The sequence below is a fragment of the Oncorhynchus gorbuscha genome, linkage group LG02 (assembly GCF_021184085.1).
Source record: "Oncorhynchus gorbuscha isolate QuinsamMale2020 ecotype Even-year linkage group LG02, OgorEven_v1.0, whole genome shotgun sequence".
Lineage (NCBI taxonomy): Eukaryota > Metazoa > Chordata > Actinopteri > Salmoniformes > Salmonidae > Oncorhynchus > Oncorhynchus gorbuscha.
The window spans coordinates 72949051-72973080 of record NC_060174.1 but is presented as its reverse complement, the minus strand read 5'-3'; the positions used below and the strand labels follow the sequence as shown (position 1 = coordinate 72973080).

Below are 24030 nucleotides of genomic sequence, written 5' to 3'. Positions count from 1 at the left end.
CAGGGAGCGTTTCTTCATCGTATCAATCTGAAGGTGTTTGTGGAGGTGGGTGATACAGAGCACCTCATTTCTAGTCATTTTAGCAGTCTGAAAAACACTTGATGCTACAGTATACCGTGTTAATTGGAAGGCAGCTATGCATAATTGGTAACGTCTGCCGGTGAGAATTGACAACACAGAAATCTGAAATCAACAAAAAATATGATAAATATTCAGTATTTGGGTTTATTTGGGTGAAGGCAAGAGCAAAGTGTTACAACTATGTCAACAGCACATCACCCAGCCTGTAGAGCGAATGTGCAGTAATACCAGTTGTTACAGTTTTCTAAATGTAAAAGGCAAAATATCAAATGTGGTGGTGTTATTGATATCTGGCCATCACATCAAACTTTCAATCTCATTACAATTGACAATGATGAGATAAACAAGGCCAAGAGGAGGTATTGGATAGCAATCTGCTGATCTACATGAATGCTGGCATTGTATTAGGTTGAATATCGACCACAGGTTAATCAACGAGTTTCATTTAGGTGAGAACAGAAAGTCAGCACATAGCCACATCAGGCATGGTGACTTTCTCGTCTTCTATGCAGAGTGGGTGACCTCTACATAATTTTGGGGCCTAAATGAGCACAGTCAATGTGATCTACCATAAGGGAGGGAGGATCTACCTACTCCATCAAATTTAAGATGTTCAAGTACCACTACCCCTCCTGCAAACCTAATTGTGTTCATTTGTAATTATTGTCACTGTTGTACATTACATACACCTATCAGACGTTATGGATGTTTTGAACACAAAGCGTGGGGGAGAAAACATGCCTAAGGTAGGCCCTTGTTTTCTAGTCTCTTACTAACACCCTCTCATGCCAACTGAGTAATGGCTTCCTTGAGGAGGTATTATCAACCATGGAGCTCCTGCATCCATTCATTTGATTGCTTCAGTCCACTGAATCTACCCACAATGGCTGGGAAACTCAATTAAATATATTGTTTTATGTAAATAACATGTTACACCTTTTTGGTGATTTCATTTGTTTTTGGAAAACATACCCCAAACATCAAATCCTTGAACTTGTGAATTCAGGTAGCTCTATGATGTAGTGTTCCCCCTACTGATGCTGCTACCGCATGCTTCATTCTTTTTCTCAAGACGACATGTCAACTTATTTTAGTCAACAGAAAGGAGTTGTTTACCTCTGATAGGATTGCTTATTTTCAATTTACAAGACATTTATGAACCACCAAGCACTGTTGGGTTTACCAAACAAATGGGAAATAGAAAAATAGGCCAGCGACTCATTTCACATTTCACAGACAACCCCTTTAAATAAAAAACAATCTCAAAAAGCAGACAGCATAATTGTCAATCTTGACAAAGGCTCTCTACTTCATATGATTAATTTACTTTTTCATAGTTTTCCTGTCATAGTGGTCTCTCTTTGCATGTTAAAACCCTTTCCTCCATACAAAGCCAAACAAAGCTTGTCATTAATAACAAGCGGGAAATTCTTTGATTGGTTTTGTGTTCCACATCAAATGAAGAGGGGAAGATTTACCTGGTTGCTTGTGGTGTACAGTAATTGAATTTGCCATTTCCTAAGCATGAAAATGAAAGAAGCGTATAGAGAGCTCAACTCATTTTAACTTAATAATAGAGTTTTTCAACCTCTGAACTACCCACAATGACTTTCTCCATTACAGTAAATCTAATGGATTGAAATGTTGCATTTCTGTATTTTCACCTTTGATCTGACAGCTGTTGGTAGCCATCGTTTCTTCCTATCAATTAGGAGTGTAGCCAGAGAAGAAGAGGCGAAGCGAGAGGTTTTACTCAGCTCAAGAAAATAAGGCCACAAAGTGAGGAATTTTTGTATGGAGGTCAATGAGAGGGTCAAATTTGGTCATCAAAAAATGTCATTGCTAACTGCTATGCGAGGCTTATTTGATCAAATAGAAGTTTCATAATGGTTAGGTTGTTACGAATCCACTGATATAAGTGCGTATGTAGAATTTCGTCAACGACTTTATATCAGCGTTCTGCCTGTGGTCATAGAGATAGATAGAGGACTCATCATGGATATAGCTTGTTTTACCCCTGGACATTACCATTGAGGGCTTCCACCATTTTAAAGTACTCAATTGGGTGGGGATTCCTATGAGTTGGAAGCAATTAGCCAATGAAGAAGAAGAAAATTACCTACTTTTAAATGGAAATAGCCCCAACGGCGCTGCCAATGCCGTCACAGATGCTATAATGGCACAGACACAAAAACCAGTCCTCGATCCATCTCTCTGGCTTGTTCAAGTGCGTATCTGCCCTCTCATTGGCTAGAATGTTCCCACCTGATCTTGCCACCTCATCTTGTCTCTTCCCTCTACTTTTAATGAAGGACAAAGATAATTCTTACCCTAAAAGGGATAAAGGTCACATTTTGGAAGCTTGGAATTCACACAAATGATCTAGCTCGGCAGAGACAGGCACAGGTTAAAATTCTGGGGAAGTGATCACAAGAAGACAAGCCCGTTCATAAAGGGTGACCGCTTGAAGTGGTTTTCTCTTTGGATGTCCGTTTAAAAATTAAAAACCCTATTTGGGATGAATGGATACACTTCCAAAAAAGTTGTTTCATAAATTGTCACGTGTGGCTATGCAAACACCTAGTCAGTTGTAGACAACCTTTCTTTTACAACTACGGCAGTTTTATATTTACATCTGATACATTTCTTTAAAGGCTTTTGCTGTGAAAAGGATTGGAAAGGCCTTGATCTTGAATATGTTCAGTTAACAATGCATCTATTTATGTTATTTGGATTTGTGCACCCCTTCACTTCTCAAAAGCATTAGCCCTGAATCTCATCAAAGCAATGTGATTTAGTTATGCACCACCAACGCCTCATTATAAATGTACACCATGATTCATCTCTAACAAGTGTGAATCATTAAAGAAGTCTGAGAGGTCTGTGACTGAAGTCACAGGGGTCTTCTCTGTAACACTTAACTCAGGCCAACAACATATCCATTCAATCGACTTTTCTCAAAGCTAGCGCTATTTTGTGGATCCAAGTTACTGGTACTGCAGTGTCACGGTGATTAAGAACACAGAGGGAAAGAGACCAAGAGACCTGCATGACTCAATACCGGGGAAAGTATGGCCACAGAGCTGTTATGGTGTCTGCCACACTGCACTGACCTCATTACTAGGCAGGTGAGAGTGGTGGTGCCGAGGCCTACCTGGTCTCCAGGGGGATGTTGCTGTTGAGGGCCCAGCTGTTGTGGAGCTGGCCTCTGTCTCTGTCGGCCGGCTGAGTGGGATCTCCGTCCATCGCCTGGCTCCGAGCCGGCAGGGTGTTCCTCTGCAGTGCCTCAGAAACGTGAGCATGAGGGGCTGGGCGGGCACATGTGCACGCGTGGGGAGGGGGTGGAGGTGGGGGGAGGGGTCTGAAGGTAAACTGAGCTGGTGGACTGCTGGGGAGCTCTGTGGGGAGAAAAGGAGAGAGAAAGCTTGAGAAAAAGCATGAGAGAAAGTGAGAGAGAAAGCGAGAGAGAGTTGAGTCTTTTCTGAGTGGCTTGATAAGTGTCTGAGAGTTTTGTGACATTCCGAAAGCACTTAACGTTCACTTTTCATCAATTTGGAGAGAGCCTGGGGGATTTTTTCAGTTTAATTAGCACATGTAACAAGGTTATCATTCCAAAGTACAATTTTGAAAAAAATCTAATTTTGCAATAAGATCAACCAATAAACATAAAATCAAATCAAGAATACAAGAATAAATCTATATACAAGGAGTACCAAAATCAAATCAAAGCTTTCTTAATGAAATTAAAAGAGAGCCACGATTGCATTAAATCAATATACATTTCTAAAGCCAATGAAATGCTTTCCCCACTATTGCTTGTGTGATGGAACGGTTTTAGTAAAAATGTCCAAAGTAACAGAATTTCCAAATCTTGGAGGATGCAGGTGTCTCATCAGGACTTGTTCTAGATTAGAAGATGCATGGCTATCCTTCTCATGATGTCTGGAGTGGTTTCAAAGTCAAACTAGAATCAATGGATCCATACTATACTATCAAAAATGTATTGAATCATTTGATAAAACAAACGAGGTAAAATATATTTAGATGGATTAAATGACAAAATGTTTCAAAAATGATATTTAATGCCATAAAATATAATTGTAATGTTTTAAAGTGAGTTACAAAACCATCCAGACCTATTCCTGTATAACTACACTTCATGGTAACACAAGAACTTCACACCTCGCTTCATATGGCATTATAGAGCCTGTTTACAATGCCCTAGCACTGCACAGCTGATTCAAATAACCAACTCATCATCAACGTTTGTTTATTTGAAGCCGCTGTGTAGTGAACAGGGGAAACCAAAAGTTGCATCTGGGTGGGCTCCAGGACTGAGTTAGGGAAACCCTGCTCTACTCTATAGTTATGTGAGTAGTTATTAGTGTCTATGTAGAGGGTACCTTTGCAGAGTGTATTCATAAGTGTTACCAACTTTGTTATCATGATTGAGTTTCCCCCCAATTAGAGAGACAAGTCTGCATTAACTCTTCTCAGTTGTGTACGAAGAGACTAATGACAGAGTCCTGCGTTTGGCCTAAGAGGTTGAATTGAATTGTATTGATTTTGTTTGTCTGTGTGATACGTTTTACTCCTGCTTATTATACATCAGCGTTTAGATGCCAAGGATCACTTCTAAAGCATTATAGAATAATGCAGATTGGAGTCTGGACCTGCAGTAATCTGATAAGAGCACTCCTCTCCATTGATCTAATGGCCATTCATTCAGTTTAATTGTTCAATTCTTCCATCATTTCCCTTTTCAGAGTATTGATATTTACCAGGTAACATCTAACATAATTCTGCAGGTTGAACTCCATCAGATAAGGGGAAATGATTATTGTAGATGTATGAAGGGTACATTGTTTGGGAGGGAAGTTTTCCCACTAAAGAATACAAGGCTCAAATGGCTAATTATTAAAAAGATCAAATAACATTTGATCAATCTTAATCATAAAACATAATACACTGCTCAAAAAAATAAAGGGAACACTAAAATAACACCTCCTAGATCTGAATGAATTAAATACTTTTATTAAATATTTTTTTCTTTACATAGTTGAATGTGCTGACAACAAAATCACACAACAATTATCAATGGAAATCAAATTTGAGTCACACTCAAAATTAAAGTGGAAAACCACACTACAGGCTGATCCAACTTTGATGTAATGTCCTTAAAACAAGTCAAAATGAGGCTCAGTAGTGTGTGTGGCCTCCACGTGCCTGTATGACCTCCCTACAACGCCTGGGCATGCTCCTGATGAGGTGGCGGATGGTCTCATGAGGGATCTCCTCCCAGACCTGGACTAAAGCATCCGCCAACTCCTGGACAGTCTGTGCTGCAACGTGGCATTGGTGGTTCATAGCATCAATGCCTTCCTCTTGCAGGAACTGCTGACACACTCCAGCCACATGAGGTCTAGCATTGTCTTGCATTTAAGAGGAACCCAGGACCAACCGCACCAGCATATGGTCTCACAAGGGGTCTGAGGAGCTCATCTCGGTACCTAATGGCAGTCAGGCTACCTCTGGCGAGCACATGGAGGGCTGTGCGGCCCCCCAAAGAAATGCCACCCCACACCATGACTGACCCACCGCCACACCGGTCATGCTGGAGGATGTTGCAGGCAGCAGAACGTTCTCCACAGCGTCTCCAGATTGTCACATCTGTCACATGTGCTCAGTGTGAACCTGCTTTCATCTGTGAAGAGCACAGGGCGCCAGTGGCGAATTTCCCAATCTTGGTGTTCTCTGGCAAATGCCAAACGCCCTGCACGGTGTTGGGCTGTAAGCACAACCCCCACCTGTGGACGTCGGGCCCTCATACCACCCTCTTGGAGTCTGTTTCTGACCGTTTGAGCAGACACATGCACATTTGTGGCCTGCTGGAGGTCATTTTGCAGGGCTCTGGCAGCGCTCCTCCTGCTCCACCTTGCACAAAGGTGGAGGTAGCGGTCCTGCTGCTGGGTTGTTGCCCTCCTACGGCCTCATCCACGTCTCCTGATGTACTGGCCTGTCTCCTGGTAGCGCCTCCATGCTCTGGACACTACGATGACAGACACAGCAAACCTTCTTGCCACAGCTCGCATTGATGTGCCATCCTGGATGAGCTGCACTACCTGAGCCAGTTGTGTGGGTTGTAGACTCCGTCTCATGCTACCACTAGAGTGAAAGCACCGCCAGCATTCAAAAGTGACCAAAAAATCAGCCAGGAAGCATAGGAACTGAGAAGTGGTCTGGTCACCACCTGCAGAACCACTTCTTTATTGGGGGTGTCTTGCTAATTGCCTATAATTTCCACCTTTTGTCTATTCCATTTGCACAACAGCATGTGAAATGTATTGTCAATCAGTGTTGCTTCCTAAGTGGACAGTTTGATTTCACAGAAGTGTGATTTACATTTACATTACATTTAAGTCATTTAGCAGACGACTTGGAGTTACATTGTGTTGTTTAAGTGTTCCCTTTATTTTTTTGAGCAGTGTATGTTGTGATCTATGATCTGAAGAATGCTTTGTAGACCACGCACATGACCAGGAAAAAATATGACTGAATGCTATGAGAAGATTAAGAACCACATCTATGCTTCTAACCCTGTAAGGGGCTAACATGGAGAACATCATAGTTTCCAGAATGTATGCCAAAATCTAAACAGACTCAAACAAATAGAAAATAGTTTGAAATACAATATTTGATTCCAACGTTACCCTAAAAACCCCATGCACATGTTTCCAAAGCATTATGTTCAATGTCTCTTGTTTGGCGTTACCACTTACTTGTTCTTTTCACGCTTGTTACAGAAAACCAAGCCTTTGAGGTGTAAACATGAGCCTTCGAGTACTCAGAGGAACAGTACGTACACTTTTTGAAAGGTTCTTCAGAAAAAGCCTTCATTTTGAGATTGCTCTCTAATCATCCAGTATGTTCCAAAGCCAGGTCATAACATGGCCTCAATTTACCACAAGTGGCTTAAACTCCATTTCCAGGAATTTCCTTCAGAGCACATGCTTTCAAGACAAAACCCCTGGCGGGATTGAAACTGTCTTAAAAGTACACCTGACCTCCTGCAGACATGCTTTATCCTTGACAAATGTAAATATACTGTAGATAAGCTAGCTGCTATAAGTGCTGCCTGACTGCAGCCACTCAGAGTCTGACAACAATACAACACAAAAAGAGGCACATTAGAAATACCCTTCTGCTCCTTTGACTCCGACAGCCTGCTTGGAAGTTGACATAGTTTGACTTTTTACAGACGCCCTTCCTTATAAGTTGTTCATGATAACCCCATGACAGGCTGTCGATTCAGAGAAGAGGTGGGACAACGTAATACTTTACAACATTACGGTACCATAAAGAAGCCGCTGCAGTGTCTTGAAAAGAGGGAACATTCAATCACAACCACACTGCAGGATTCACACAGCAGCATAAACATCTTTCATGTCAGTCAAATAATATAGTTGAACCGTTTATGGATGGTTTAGATTGAATAACAACTATGTGCAGTTAAGAGTGCCAGACTGAAGATGAACGAACTGGCTGCATGAACAAGATCGCTGCATTAAAACACTACATCAGGTTAGATTAAATCAGGCCAGCAGGACGTTGGGCAACAGATCTGAGTGGAGATGCATCTTGTCTGCGGTGTCAGGGACACTGAGGTGTGAGGCTGACCCACTTAGGCCTTGGTCCAGGCAATGGAGCAGTTTATTGATGACCTTGGCTCCAGAGCATGTGTCTACAAGTGTTATTGCCAGCCTGATTCCTCTCACAGCAATGAGATGCACAAACACACACAAAAGCCAATGGGAACTCTTTTCCCTTTCATTTTGTCAAAACAAAACATGATCACGTCGACTCGCAATGTCAATGGATCACTGTTTATTTTTAACAACACAAATGCTTCTGATTTCAAAAAATGGAAAATGCGTGCAAAGAGCCCTGACTGTGTTATATCCATTCTATTTCTAAAAGGGAGCCTGAGTTGAGAGGGGAAGCACATTAGCTTCACCTGGAGAGGGGAGAGAGCATGGCTCAGTGTCTCACTAGACATGGGAGAGTACAGAACAAAGGGGCTGGCCCTGCAGTCCCCCTCACCCCGCTGCTTTCAAGTGCTGGACATGGTGCATTATGCATGTCTTCAGTACTATTGACATTTCTACTTTGAAACTCACATTCCTTTTGCATATGGAGAGAGATGGGAATGGAGCTACAGTATATAAGCGCAAGTAATGCTGGTAAATCATTCCTCTCTGTCTGAGCGTGTTGGTGTGAGGGTCGGCGTGTGTGAGGTTTGGCAGTGCACCTGACATTTCATAGAAATGCCTCTAAACACATGACTGATCAGAAAGTTTTTAGATTCAGAGAAAGGCCTTAAATGAAAATGGATTATGTGGAGTGCAAAAACTGGACTAGCCAGCTGGAGCTAGAGAGAGAGTGTTCATTTCCGTGGTGTATTTCATGTCATCTCCCTACATAAAGCAAGCACCGACTTTGGGCAATTTGAAGATTCAATTTAGTGTGTCCTGGTTTTGCATGGCTACAGATGAGTACTGTAGTATCATCCACAATCTAGGAGGATAATACTGTAGATTTCATTCATCACCTTTCGTTTGATGTTGATGCTTATGTGACACCAGTCAAAAAGGCACCGTTCTAAAAAGATCATAGCAGTATCAAGAAAAAGTTGATAGAAAAGCCAAACGTAATTCAATTGAATATAAAAAAACGTAGTTTTATTGCGAAACAACATAAATGTGGTCTTTTTACCCGTCTCCTCACCCGACACATTGTAAGTCTCTGTTATGGCTTTACGATAGCTACAGTCATTATTGACAACAGTTATCTTTTCCGGGGGGTTTTAGCTGCCGAAACACTTGTAAAAATAGAGCGTTAAGTAAAAATGTGAATTGAAGTGATTAAACAATGGTGCACAACAAACCTGCTGGCACCAGCCACATAAACGTAACACTGGAGCTTAAGGGATGTTCAGCTAGCACATATACGGTATCAGACTGGGACTTTGCAAAACACATGAGAAAGCTCTTAATGCCAAAGGCTTTAACACAATTTCTTTCACAGCAGGACCTTCTATTATTGAAATTGCTCTCAGCATATAGAAAGGTATATCAGCCAGCCACAATGAAAATGCCTGGTGTTGAGTAACACCGCCGAGGCTAAACACACACAGCACTCAGGCACTCTAGAAGAGCGGCTCCCATTCCCCTACCCCTCAGAGGCTACTGCAATAATCTCTGAAAATAAAATCCCATGTATAAAGTACTACCGCAATTACTTCCAAAGGTGGAGAATTTGGAGTAAACTATTCATCTCACACATCAACTATTTTTGCTTCCGGCAACAGTTGTACCATACAGTACCCCTTGCACAATGACAACGTTCATCATTAATGCTTGTGAGGAACATTTTCTTCTGCACGGTCCTTCCCCATGGCTCGGCTCCCTTCAGAAAACAAGCGGAATGCAGCTGAAGGGTACACTGTGACGTATTCAGCAGCTGCCCTTCACAGCTCATAAACCTAAACTTCCACTCCGAGATATGATGAACCACCGTATAGACACTGTGGATGAGGACTTGTATGCATTGTATGGGAACCATATGGTAAAGGGGAGTCTTACCACTCAGATTGTTGACTGTGGATTGGAGGTGTAACTCATGCCTAGCCTGGGTGAGACACAAGACATGGGAAAGGAAAAGACCTTCTGTATTTTACAGACTGGGCAGGTTTGTACAGTATGTTTAAACTGAGCAACAGATTGACAAGAGCACAGTTGGCCTGTTTTATACATAAAATAACTGAAATGTTGGTCCACATACTTGTGTAATCTCTCAGTTGACAGCACGTATTTGCCAACAGGGTCCTTATATGACACTCTCAAGCACCTCTGCCAAGAAAATAGGACTATCCACTTCAGGCATAAATATATTTATTCTCTGGCATAGTTATTCATGGTGGATAATACACAAGAGGAAGAGAGGCAAATACTATTTTATTCCCCCAATTTGACCTTGTCTCTTCTAGCTTGGGCTTGAAAATGCATTTGTTGTAGCCTGGTGCGTGAATGGAATCTTTAAGCGCTTTAATATGGTCCCATTGTAGAAAGCGCTACATAATTTTACACGCTACACAAGGGTAATGGCATTCCATGAGATTAAACAGATGACCCATCTTCTTGAATCAACCTCGGGCACTTCAATCTAACGAGACAACATGGCAACTTAACATTCTGGGGCTGAACTCCAAAAAGGATGTTTTGTGATATTTGAATCATTCTGAACCATGACTTCACTCAACAATATGGGGCTATCACATGGAATCACTGAAAGCACTGTGTCCAATGCAATTCATATCGGAAGAAATGCAGTTGTAGAAAAGTCATATTTTCATTCTGATTAAATAAGTATTTATTTGAATTTAAAACCTGACTGTTTGTTTTAAGCGTACACCACTGAGGACCAGTAGTGATTTGCTGAAGGCCTGTGGGCACCATGACATGGTTTATTGCTTTATGGTGCAACATGTCAAAAGATAACCTGTTATTGGAGGGAAATGGACAATAATTACTTAAATCATCATGTTTCACATATAGTAGCTTTTTCAAATGAGTATGCCACGATATCTGGCTAGTTCACTGACCAGACGCACACTGTGATTCTATTTGGAGCTATGACAGGGATATTCACAGATTGTCTGTGATTGTGAATGATAGGACCCAGCACATACCCATAAATCTTACAGCAAACTAACATCAGATCTTTTACAACCAGGAGGCCGTCATTCAGCTTCATCGTGGCTCACATAATCTCTTTACATCAGGGACTTATTCCTAATGCAATAAAGGCAATACAGAACAGAGCCAACGTTGAAATAGTCCCCGGTTATTGTCTATGGATCCGATTGTAGACACGGTTGTAATAATTCAGGTGAGAAAAATGTGTTTCGTACCAGATGGTGCAATGGTGATAAAGTGTCAACGCTGGCGGCTCGGGTATTGATCCTCTTTTATAAAACGATATACAAAGGTCAGAGGAAGTCTATCCATTTACCCTTAGCACGGATAGATTGGCAGACACAGAGGCCATTGTGTGGAAGCCCATTTGACATGAATTGGTGTACCATGTTGTTGTGTGGCCAGTAAATTCTCCTTTCTTAGATTCATAGCCTCGTTTTATGGGCAACCCTTTCTGTATACTTATCTGATCTGACATGCATTACTTACTGAGCCAGCTTATCTGGGCGGTACACACGCACGAACCCTGCACTTTTTACACGTTAAAGAAAAGCACGACTAGGAGGGATCCTAAAATCAGTCAACTGCAATGACACAAACCCTAACAAACCATATCAAACCCTACCAAACCCTATCAAATCCTATCAAATCCTATCAAACCCTATCAAATCCTAACAAACCCTAACAAACCCTATCAAATCCTAACAAACCCTATCAAATCCTATAAAACCCTATCAAACTCTATCAAATCCTAACAAACCCTAACAAACCCTATCAAATCCTAACAAACCATATCAAACTCTATCAAACCCTATCAACCTCTATCAAATCCTATCAAACCCTAACAAACCCTATCAAACCCTATCAAATCCTAACAAACCATATCAAACTCTATCAAACACTATCAAACTCTATCAAACCCTATCAAATCCTAACAAACCATATCAAACTCTATCAAACCCTAACAAACCCTATCAACCTCTATCAAACCCTATCAAACCCTATCAAATCCTAACAAACCATATCAAACTCTATCAAACACTAACAAACCCTATCAACCTCTATCAAATCCTATCAAACCCTAACAAACTCTATCAAACCCTATCAAATCCTAACAAACCATATCAAACTCTATCAAACCCTATCAAATCCTAACAAACCATATCAAACTCTATCAAACCCTATCAAACTCTAACAAACCCTATCAACCTCTATCAAATCCTATCAAACCCTAACAAACCCTATCAAACCCTATCAAATCCTAACAAACCATATCAAACTCTATCAAACACTATCAAACTCTAACAAACCCTATCAACCTCTATCAAATCCTATCAAACCCTAACAAACTCTATCAAACCGAACAAACCCAAACAAACTTTATCAAACCCTAACAAACCCTATCAACCTCGATCAAACCCTATAAAACCTAATCAACCTCTATCAAACCATATCAAACCCTATCAAACCCGAACAAACCCTATCAAACCCTATCAAATCCTAACAAACCCGAACAAACCCTATCAAACTCTATCAAAGACCAATCTGAGTAATCAACAGGAATCATTCAAATGTCATAAGATTGATCCATACATCTCTTCTGAGGAGCATTTGGGTGAAACAGCCAGGTTAACCTTGACTACTAGATCCAATGTCATTAACGAACATGAGCATTTGCAAAATGGATGGAGAAGAAATGGAAGGAAATACTTCATTGAACTATCAACAAATGTCAGTCTCTCTCTCTCTCTCTATCGCTAAGATAGTTAAAAATGCAAAGTGCTTGCCAGGAGAATGTTATTGTGGTTCTTACACCTAATGAGATATTCAAGATACAAACACATTACCAGTCTTACATTTGGTTACTTTTGAGGTTAGCGAGCTAGCCATGCAGCTAATTAAAGGACTCACTTGGGAAGGAATGACTTGAGATAGATACTGTTTCGAGACAGAAGTGCACGCTCCACAAGCTTGCATCCCAGATTAGCATTTGAGATTTTGATTAGACACTCATGGCTCCTATCTCTCAAATGCCAGTCAGGAAGAGTCTGAAGGTTATGTGTCCACACGGGTGGCTGCGGCTTTATTTGTAGAAGGAGTACAATAGAGAGAAAGTGCACCGTACAAACTACACCACAGCCTGGTAATTAATTCAATTTTCTCCATACCTTAGCCTCATCGTTAATTCAAGAAGAAACACTGCACTAGAGAGCTTCAACCCCCCCCGGCAATACAGCAGCTTCTGACAGTTTCTGGCTGTTACCAACATGTACACAGCTGTTGTTTCCACAGGGTCTGTCATCTCAACACCTATTTATTTCCTCAGTTTATTGGACTTCATATAATCAGCTCATACATTTTCTTCTCTGTGTATTCAGAAGGTTTCTGAATAGCCTCATGTGTAGAACGGGGACACACTCTACTATCCCTTTGCTCTGTGGGAATAGGAAAACGTTGTGAGAAAGCAACCAAAATACGTGGTCCATTGTCCATCAGTAGCTTTGGTCTGCCCATGGGGTAGCGTGTACAGTAGGACAAAAATAGAACTTCTTCTTCGTCACATCCTTGATGTATCTTCAAAAAACAAGGAGAGATAACAAGAAAATAAAAGAGCCTGTGATTCAGGCAATTAAAAGCGGTATTGATCGGTGTTGCCTGCCCTGTAGTGGTCTGCCTAACTGTGCATGTACCAAGTGTCCCTGACAGGGCAGACTCAATTGGTCTCCTCTCTGTCCGATGGGATTGGCAGGCCTCATGGCACGCCTGACAGAAGTTGACACCATATATTACTTTATCAAACCATTATTCACCCTCCATTAAAAGAGAGAACTTAACTGACTTCCCACGAGGCCCCTACAGAAGTGACAGCCATCCATGGCGAGAGATGACAACCTTGCTGTTGAAGGGCAGAGCTGTCAGCAGCTGAAACTATGCCACATCTCTCTTAGGGCTTATGGCCCTCCATGCTTCTTAAAGGAGAGTGGACAGCAGAACAGATAGGATATATACAGTAGTAGGGATCATGCATGCTTTTCGAAGGGGAATAGACAGCAGGACAGATATGTAGCAGAGGATAATGAGTCAGACTCCCAATGGACACATGCTTCCTGGCATGACACCATGCGACAGGGAGGCCATCCCCAGTGTAAGCACAGTTTAAGGGTGCATGAGGATCGTAGAACAGCTGTTAGACTGGCTACACATGATCTAGGTCCCAATATATGAACCTGGGGTATTGTATAAGCCTTATGGTGGGGTCCAGTTTCATCAAAATGAGGTGACATAATAATGGGGATGTTACAAGATTGAGAATCTGCATGTGCCCGCATGCATTCATTATCACAATACTAACAAATGACCAGCACAGTTCAGCCGGTACATTTACATACTCAGTCTACCCACGTCACCTGTGATTTGCTGGTTTAAAATAGTGTGTGTTGCCAGGAGATGGTTGTTGCACAATCTTTTCAATAAACAGTTTCCCAATAATGTACATTAACTGAATCTCTACAGATGTCAACAATCAAATGAAAGAGACTGATGATAATTATGTAAAGAGCCTTATGAAAGACAATTGTGAAAAACACAATTCAAAAACAAGGCTTACTTCCTGTCATTTTCATGGTGAGCAATTATCTGAAAGTGCATTTCAAAACAATTTGCGGCTGAACTGCATTCCGCTTGTTGTCATCTAGAATAGAAAGCTTTCCTCTTATAAGTTCCCTACTGGGAACATGTCTCAGTTTTTTTTAAAGTCTTAGATTAAAGTGCTTGGTGACAAACAAACTGCAAGAAGTGCAACACAAATGTAACAGGTTGTTTGATTGATTGAGACAATGCACTGTGTTGTCTGTTTTAACACATTCTGGATCAGAGAGCCACCGAGCGATCGGTCGGGGCTGTCACCCAGGGACCTTACTGACACAGAGTGCTAAGTGTTTTCTTCTGGTGATGCTCTGTTGAGAATGGAGACACAACCATGGAACAATCTGGGACAGTTTCCCTTAGAATTCCAGCAAGGGTAGCTGCAGTGATGGCCACTAGAGAGAAATATGGAAGACAATAAGGGGCCTCTTCAGACTAGAAATATCTGCTCACCTCACCTGTGAAGTTCTATTCCAAATACACACTTATTCAGATGATTAAAGAGCTCCATTTAGAGTTGGCAGAATTTGTCCGTTTTTCAGTTCAAGAGTCCATGAAAAAGTTCAAGTAATTCCATGAAAAAGTGTGTGCCTTTGTTTCTATCAGTTGGATTTGGTTTGGGTAAGGTAGCCAGAGATATCTGTAATGCCAGAGAGATCATGACAGTTAAATACTCATGCTGCTCATTCTATTGTGGCCTTTGCAATACATATCAACGTTTCCTTGATTCGATCGATTCAGTTAAAGAAGTGCATTTTCCTATGTTTTGATTGGCTGGTATTTTGAACACCAATCAATTAATTTTAATCCTAATCTCCCCTCATGAGCACAAATCTGAACTCAAGGTCCTCTATGAGAGTTACACCAGTAAGGTGGGATTTTCGCAAAATAATAGGGAGTGTTTCCATGAAACACCAATACAGTTTACATTAAACTAACATCGAAACAAAACTCTCTGAAAACAATTGTTGGCCATCAGTAGGAAAATATTAAAAGAGAGGAAATATTTTTTTCCTTCCAGATTCATTGCTCAATTTACAATTGGCCCTGCCATATCTGAATATGAAGTATCAAACAATAAACTTAATACAATAAACAAACATCTCAATTTGAGAAACAATTCCCTGAAACATTCAGTGGCCTTTTTTGAAAATGCTTGAACATATCAAACCTATCTCTGGTTTCCATACTTCCTTTTAACCTGCAGCTTTCTAGTGTTGCTGAGCTACATTTCCTGTCTACCCAAATCCGTCTTATCTGAAATGATGTCCCCATGGGGCCGCGGTTTAGCAACTGTGTTGGTATCCCACTGAAGAAGGCATCAAGTTGTGCAGAACTTCTTTTCCCTTCAATATCAAATGTGTCACATAAGACAGGAAAGTTATCGGGACAAGCACTGAGCGATTCCACAGCATGTGCTAAATACATATTTTTGACATGACACAAGGGAGTTGTTCTGCTGATACCTTCAGAGACCAGCAACACCTTTTCATGCCATGTAGAAGATGGATTCTGGAAGCAGATTTTTCCACATCGTACTGTGCGAGCACATTTTGAGCAGTAAACAATGCAAACCTTGTGATTCTCAATGTGGCAATTTATTAGAGATAATGAATGCAGAATGTGGATGGTAGTAGAACACTGGTAGCCAGAGGACAACGAGTTGGAAGTGACGCAGCAAGTCAGCTAACTATTGTTGTGCAGTAGCTTACACCAGTCATTAGAGCATGTGGGTGTGAGCCTTATCCATGTACTGGACAGGAGAACTGATCAATTGAACAATAGCAGGTCATCTGTGGTATTATGTCCATGACAGTTTATTCTAAATATTGTATGCTCTGCTGAATTAAATCTATGCAGGTGTTCCAGACACTGCTTTGGTTCATTGTGCTTCAGAATAACCCAACAGTATTTTTTCCTGACTATTTCAAAAATGTGTTTTTTGCTGAGTTTGATGGAGTGATCCAGTCCTAACTGAGTCTTATTCAGCACATTTAGTTATTACTTGCTTTTCTAAAGTCTACCAACCTTACCAGTAGGCATGCCAGCTAAGATAGTTGGACAAGACAGATACTCTAACTTGGTTGCTAGTTATGAGGTTGGGAGACTGGGAACCTATCTGGGCTAGCTAAAGTCAACTTCATCAAACAGATAAGTGGCTAGTAGTATTACAGAGAAACAACAACAAAACATTTTATACTGAACAAAAATGTAAACGCAACATGTAAAGTGTTGGTCCTATATTTCATGAGCTGAAATAAGAGATCCCAGAAACGTTCCCATATGCACAAAAAGCTTATTTCTCTTCAAATGTGTTCACAAATGTGTTTACATCTCTGTTAGTGAGCATTTCTACTTTTCCAAGATAATCCATCCACCTGACAGGTGTGGCATATGAAGAAGTTGATTAAACAGAATGATCATTACACATGTGCACCTTGTGCCGGGGACAATAAAATGCCACTATAAAATGTGCAGTTATGTCACACAACACAATAATGCCACAGATATCTCAAGTTGAGGGAGTGTGCAATTGGCATGTTGACTGCAGGAATGTCCACCAGAGCTGTTGCCAGAGAATTGAATGTTCAATTCTCTACAATAAGCTGCCTCCAACGCCGTTTTAGAGAGTTTGGCAGTACGTCAGCCCAGGACCTCCACAACCCGACTTCTTCACCTGAGGGATCGTCTGAGACAAGCCACCCGGACAGCTGATGAAACGGAGGAGTATTTCTGTCTGTAATAAAGCCCTTTTGTGGGGAAAAACTCATACTGATTGGCTGGGCTTGGCTCCCAGTGGGCTGCGCCCCTACCCAGTCATGTGAAATCCATAGGTTAAGGGTCTAATGAATTTCAATTGACTGATTTCCTTATGAACTGTAACTCAGTAAAATCTTGAAACTGTTGCATTTATAATTTTAAGTATAAATAAAATAAAATAAATAAAACTGAGGGGGCACGTGCCCCTGTACCCCTGGGTGTGTCTGTGTCTTAAAGAAACGCATCAAACGTATCCCAATTTGGATAACCTTTCCAGTATTAAAGTCTCAGAAATCAGTGGTAGACAGAGTAGAAACAAGAGACGAAAACATTTCTCCATATCTCATGCCATTTTCAAAGCTATATTTACTTCCACACAAAATAATATTTTGTCTATGCAGTAATAGCTGGAGACACTGTTGTCTTCACAGTATTCAATAAATCACATAGAGGAAGACCTACCTACATTTTCACTATATGAGAAAAATGTATAAGATATAATGTGGATGTCTTGTTATACATATAGAAGAAGAGATTTAATATAAGCGCAATTCCACTCGATAAAATAACGTCTGGATGGAAGTGACAGAATAGCAAACAGCATCATTTGTAGTCAGAGCGTGAAACACAGCAGACCATGAGGACACAACACCAAGACTCAATGGGCTGCATTCCACCTTCAGACACACTACATGGTATGCATATGTGAATTCTGATGTGACCTCCACTCTCTAACATCCTATACATCAAATTAGAAGAGCGGTTGGTGACCTTTAGAACGACTTAAGAAACAGAGTGAAAATGAAGTTCCTGGTTAGAACACAGAGAATGGTGGACCCAACCTTGAGTGGAGACAGGAGAGAACCCTTTGGATGCAGAAGACAGAGAGGAACAGGTTCATAGATTAAGTCTAAAAGAAGAGATCTATCATGCCCCCCCAGGAGGTCATCCGGAGGCCCCTACCTATCAGGCCTAATTGCTGGGAGCGATTCCTCTTTGCGGGGAGGAAGGCTGGGCTGTACCCCTGGTCAGGAAGCCGTGTGCTGGGGCAGGATTAATGGACTGGGAGTCATGGCTTCGTCACGGCGCAGGGTAATAAGCAAATCTCACATCCGTCAGTCGAGGGAGCCCCCCAGTCCCCGAGCCCCGCTGTGCTAAGCTTTTACAAAGCTCCTAGGAGTCCTTGGGCTGGGGCGAAAACGCATTAGTGTGTACTCGCCTCACAGTCACACTCTTCACAGCAGTCGATTGGATTTTCATGAGATGACCGCGCTCGCGCTCAAGTCCCCCAAATGTTTACTTTGATTTTAAAGTCTTACACCACTTGATGGTAACATCCATTCTACATGGGGAAATGGGTTATGGTAATCTAGGATGAAGACTATTGCTCTCATCATAGTGTGAAACCACAGTGGTTTCTGCGACTGCACTTTGTCTCAGTGACTGCAGTTTAAGAACCAACAACTATGACAGCATCCCTCTCAGCAAACACCATGTGTGCTATGTAAACGTTTGAGATGCAGTCAGTATACCAATTAAACTCCTGTAGCACCGTCACCCTAAATCTAGAAGTACATTAAGGTATAACAGCACAAAAAGTGTTTTTCTTCAAAATAATCATCTGTTTACTATGACGTCACACTGGAAATACAGTGATACAAAATATCTAATCAAGGATATTAGAAAGTAATACTTTTTTTAGGTTGTCGTGCTTATGTAAATACTAATCTGATGAAATACCAAATGGGGTACAATGGGTTGAGTCAACATTGTTTCATTGTTATTTCTCCACACCTTTTCATGTTTACAATTTCTCTCTCAATTCAATCCAAAAATAGACAAGGTTTCATGGTTGCTAGATTTGACTCTAATTAATGTTTGTTGACAGCTCAATCAAAAAATCTAACGAAACTGGATGTTGATCATTCTTTATGTCTTTGCCTGGTGGGAAAGGGGAGGAGAATACAGGCAGGGAGAGGATAATGTAAAGAGAGCTATGTCAAGGAACCACTCAATCTGTATCAGTACTGCTAGATGTTTGCAATGACAGCCAACAGAATTACACTACGGAAGCTAAATTGATCAGGACGGTAGAATCATGGATCTTGTAGTCCGACCGGGCCCATACATCAAGATGGAATTTATCATTTAAACTTTTTCTACCACTAGACACTTCTGTTGCGAAAGGCCACTAAAGGTATTTGTGATTCAACTCCTGTATTTAAAAAAGTCAATATAAAACAACACACTTGGATCTCACAGTCAACTCAGATCCTGGTATATGTTGTGATTGGTGTGCACTGGCTGGATTATGGGAGGACGCGCAACATGGTGTGTAAATCCGCAGCAGGTTTGGGGCTCAGCTCAGAGCGCTGATTATTATAACACCTGCTGCCCTGACTCCCATTCTCATTAAGGGCTCCATAACAAGATTACCCACATCATGCAATCTCTCTTCACAGTTTACCAGGCAGCTCTGGCTCTGATCGGAGGGGATGCCCTAATCGGAGCTGTTGTTGTTTTTGAAGTTTAATCTCTGTACTGTAGAAGTAGGCCATTTAAAATGCTCTATACAAAATAATTCGCAATTCAGAGCTGCTTGACATGGAAATGAAAAGAAAAACACGTGAAAATGACTCTCGGTCTATAAAATAGTATGTAAACAGATTTTGTTTTACAAAACAATTGTGGAAATGGTTCAAATAAATAGAGATAGGAAAAACCAGTCTGATTTTGTTCAAGGGTTTAGTTATGACTGCACACACTCCCACCCAAAGAGGGCACTGTTCGACTTTTTAGACACACCTGTGCCCAATCATATCGCTTCAAGAGAAGTACATTTAGCCATAAGCATACATCATGGCGACAGAGACCATCTTTATTTAGATGGGTCATCATTCGTATTCCTGACACAATAGTGGGTGAGAAAGGCTAATTCCCAGGGTGTTTAGTGTGCACTCTGCAATAAGCTTTACTCGCAGCAAAGGTAAAAGCACCCATTATGTGGATTTTCAATTCAACTCCTCAGAACTGCCTGCTGCCTGTGACACGGCTGTGTGTTTGCTCAGAGCAGCGACACATATCCCTTTCTGGGGGCCTGCATGAAAGGTGGAAAGGTCTCTGCTAGTGTCAATATTTCAGATGTTGCTCCTGTGCCATTCCAATGTTTTATTTCATGTAACAGACACATACGGTATAGGAATGGACTGAATTGTCTGAGTGAGGACACTCTTGGAATCTTCTACTACTTGGAATGCTCTTTCAGGTCAGCGAGGGTTTTTGAGTAACCACAGCAGTGATTACTGCTATCTCAGACATTGCAAATGTGTTTTTCGAAAATGTGTTTGGACAAGGTATTAGGAAAATATAAAAAAATGTGCATTCCTCTTCTGCAAACCTGAGAGTTTTACCAGCCTAATGATAACACCAATGATGCATTCCTTTTTCTGGGTCTCAAGAGAAGCTCTGAAAACCTACCGCCATCAACTGGAGAAAGCCATGATAGCCAGAGGGCTCGTTCTGTCAGAAAATCGTTAACATAATCAATTAATCATGAGTTCAATCAATTAAGACAATTAGTAGGCCTGCGGTGAGGGTTTATGTCAATTAACATGAATATGGAGCCACACGTTTCCCCTCAACCTTTTTCAGATATGCGCATATCAAACATTTCATGAAGTATCAAAGAGGATATCAGCTTATCAGTGTGATTAGCGTATGTAAACGTTCAGCAGGTGAAATCTCATCGTGTCAAATGATTATGAGTACTGACATTGGAATCTAATAGGGGAGGACCGGAGATGACCATGTTGCGTCTGCATGTTACGACGATCACCATTAACCTGAACTGTTATGAAACACAACCAAACCAAAACAAACAGCAAATGCATCTAACAAGTTTGTAGAGTCATTGCATGCTAGGAATACGGGACAAAATACTAAACCTTTGACTACTTTGATACACATTAGTGAATTACAGTCGCCATCCTGCTACTTTTGGTCCCCTAAAATGGGTGGACTATGTACAAAAATTGCTGTCATTTCTAAACGGTTCACCTGACATGGATGAAAATCTATGATGAAATAACCTCAAATTAAAGCATTTAAACATCATAGTCATTGTATCATTTGAAATCCAACGTGCTAGAGTACAGACCTCAAACATTTGTCACAGTCCCAATGCTTTTGGAGCTCCACTGTATGTTCATGTAGATTTAGTTACTGTAATGTTTAATTCAATTTGAATGGCACAGTTATGACACAGCAGTTGCAATCCTGCTACTGTATAAAGCCATACAAATCCATGAACAGCGACTAAACACGTGCTTCCTCTGTTTAATTTGAGGCGTTTTTATCGAAGGTCTGGGTCTACGATTATAGGATAGTGCGTTTACGTTTCCATAAAACAAACATCAACATGGACCTGGACACTGCATTCACGTACGCAGGATGAATACCAAAGGGATCCAGTGTTATATGTATTAGCTTTCTGTGGTCTTCGCATTCCATCCGCTTGGCTCTACATCCCAGGGGACCGGTACAGATGTTCCTGTCTGAATCAGATGCTGTTTAATACCACCACCATGCCATTCATGAAGTCATTACACCAAAACACTGAATATGTGCACCCACGGACACATAACAAGAGCGAGCACAAACAAATAACCGAGCATATATTTCATAAGAGGGCTAGAGGTGATTCAACCGATTCATTTTTCAATTAAATTCCGCAATCAGCCGACTACAAATGACTGATAATTAACATTGTATGAACTGTTTAAGGCCGTTTCTACCAAACCTGTTATTATCATTTTCTATCACATGGCACATGTAATTTGCATTTAGAGAGCCATAGAAGCTCAAATCCCCCATGCTTTGCACAGCTATAGAGGAGAGACAATGCAGGCATAAGACTGGTATGTGTGTATGTGTGTGTGTATATATACATATAAAGTGGGGCAAAAAGTATTTAGTCAGCCACCAATTGTGCAAGTTCTCCCACTTAAAAAGATGAGAGGCCTGTCATTTTCATCATAGATGCACTTCAACTATGACAGACAAAATGAGAAGAAAAAAATCCAGAAAATCACATTGTAGGATTTTTAATGAATTTATTTGCAAATTATGGTGGAAAATAAGTATTTGGTCAATAACAAGTTATATAACAAAAGTTCTACCCTTTGTTGGCAATGACAGAGGTTAAACGTTTTCTGTAAGTCTTCACAAGGTTTTCACACACTGTTGCTGGTATTTTGGCCCATTCCTCCATGCAGATCTCCTCTAGAGCAGTGATGTTTTGGGGCTGTTGCTGGGCAACACAGACTTTCAACTCCCTCCAAAGCTTTTCTATGGGGTTGAGATCTGGAGACTGGCTAGGCCACTCCAGGACCTTGAAATGCTTCTTACGAAGCCACTCCTTCGTTGCCCGGGCAGTGTGTTTGGAATCCTTGTCATGCTGAAAGACCCAGCCACGTTTCATCTTCAATGCCCTTGCTGATGGAAGGAGAATTTTCACTCAAAATCTCACGATACATGGCCCCATTCATTCTTTCCTTTACAAGGATCAGTCGTCCTGGTCCCTTTGCAAACAAACAGCCCCAAGGCATGATGTTTCCACCCTCATGCTTCACAGTAGGTATGGTGTTCTTTGGATGCAACTCAGCATTCTTTGTCCTCCAAACACGACGAGTTGAGTTTTTACAAAAAAGTTATATTTTGGTTTCATCTGACCATATGACATTCTCCCAATCTTCTTCTGGATCATCCAAATGCTCTCTAGCAAACTTCAGACGGGCCTGGACATGTACTGGCTTAAGCAGGGGGACACGTCTGGCACTGCAGGATTTGAGTCCCTGGCGGCGTAGTGTGTTACTGATGGTAGGCTTTGTTACTTTGGTCCCAGCTCTCTGCAGGTCATTCACTAGGTCCCCCCGTGTGGTTCTGGGATTTTTGCTCACCGTTCTTCATTTTGACCCCACGGGGTGAGATCTTGCGTGGAGCACCAGATCAAGGGAGATTATCAGTGGTCTTGTATGTCTTCCATTTTCTAATAATTGCTCCCACAGTTGATTTATTCAAACCAAGCTGTTTACCAATTGCAGATTCAGTCTTCCCCGCCCGGTGCAGGTCTACAATTTTGTTTCTGGTGTCCTTTGACAGCTCTTTGGTCTTGGCCATAGTGGAGTTTGGAGTGTGACTGTTTGAGGTTGTGGACAGGTGTCTTTTATACTGATAACAAGTTCAAACAGGTGCCATTAATACAGGTAACGAGTGGAGGACAGAGGAGCCTCTTAAAGAATAAGTTACAGGACTGTGTGAGCCAGAAATCTTGCTTGTTGGTAGGTGACCAAATACTTATTTTCCACCATAATTTGCAAATAAAGTCAATAAAAATCCTACAATGTGATTTTCTGGATATTTTTTTCTCATTTCGTCTGTCATAGTTGAAGTGTACCTATGATGACAATTACAGGCCTCTCTCATCTTTTTAAGTGGGAGAACTTGCACAATTGGTGGATGACTAAATACTTTTTTGCCCCACTGTACATATATATATATATATATATATATATAGAGATGTGTGTGTGTGTGTGTATAATGTGTATGTGTGTGGTGTGTGAAAACAGCAAGAGCCAGGCTCAGTTTCCCAGCATTACACATTCTGTCAGAGGTCAATCCATTATCATTCCTGACTTTTTCAAACAGATAAAAGCCCACCGCTGCCATTCTGTTACTGAAATCATGATGGAATTTGGGGACATTGCAAATAGATGTTTGACTTTGGCGGATT

The 24030-nt window shown here is 41.2% G+C and overlaps 1 protein-coding gene across 1 annotated transcript in view; it reads right to left on the bottom strand.

The window, feature by feature from the left end:
* LOC124008975 (teneurin-1-like) overlaps window positions 1-24030 on the bottom strand; it is a 190930-nt gene that overhangs the window by 81812 nt on the left and 85088 nt on the right. The window contains exon 4 of the mRNA XM_046320569.1: window positions 3236-3479. Coding sequence (XP_046176525.1) covers window positions 3236-3479 — 244 coding nt within the window. The remainder of the gene's footprint in view (window positions 1-3235; window positions 3480-24030) is intronic.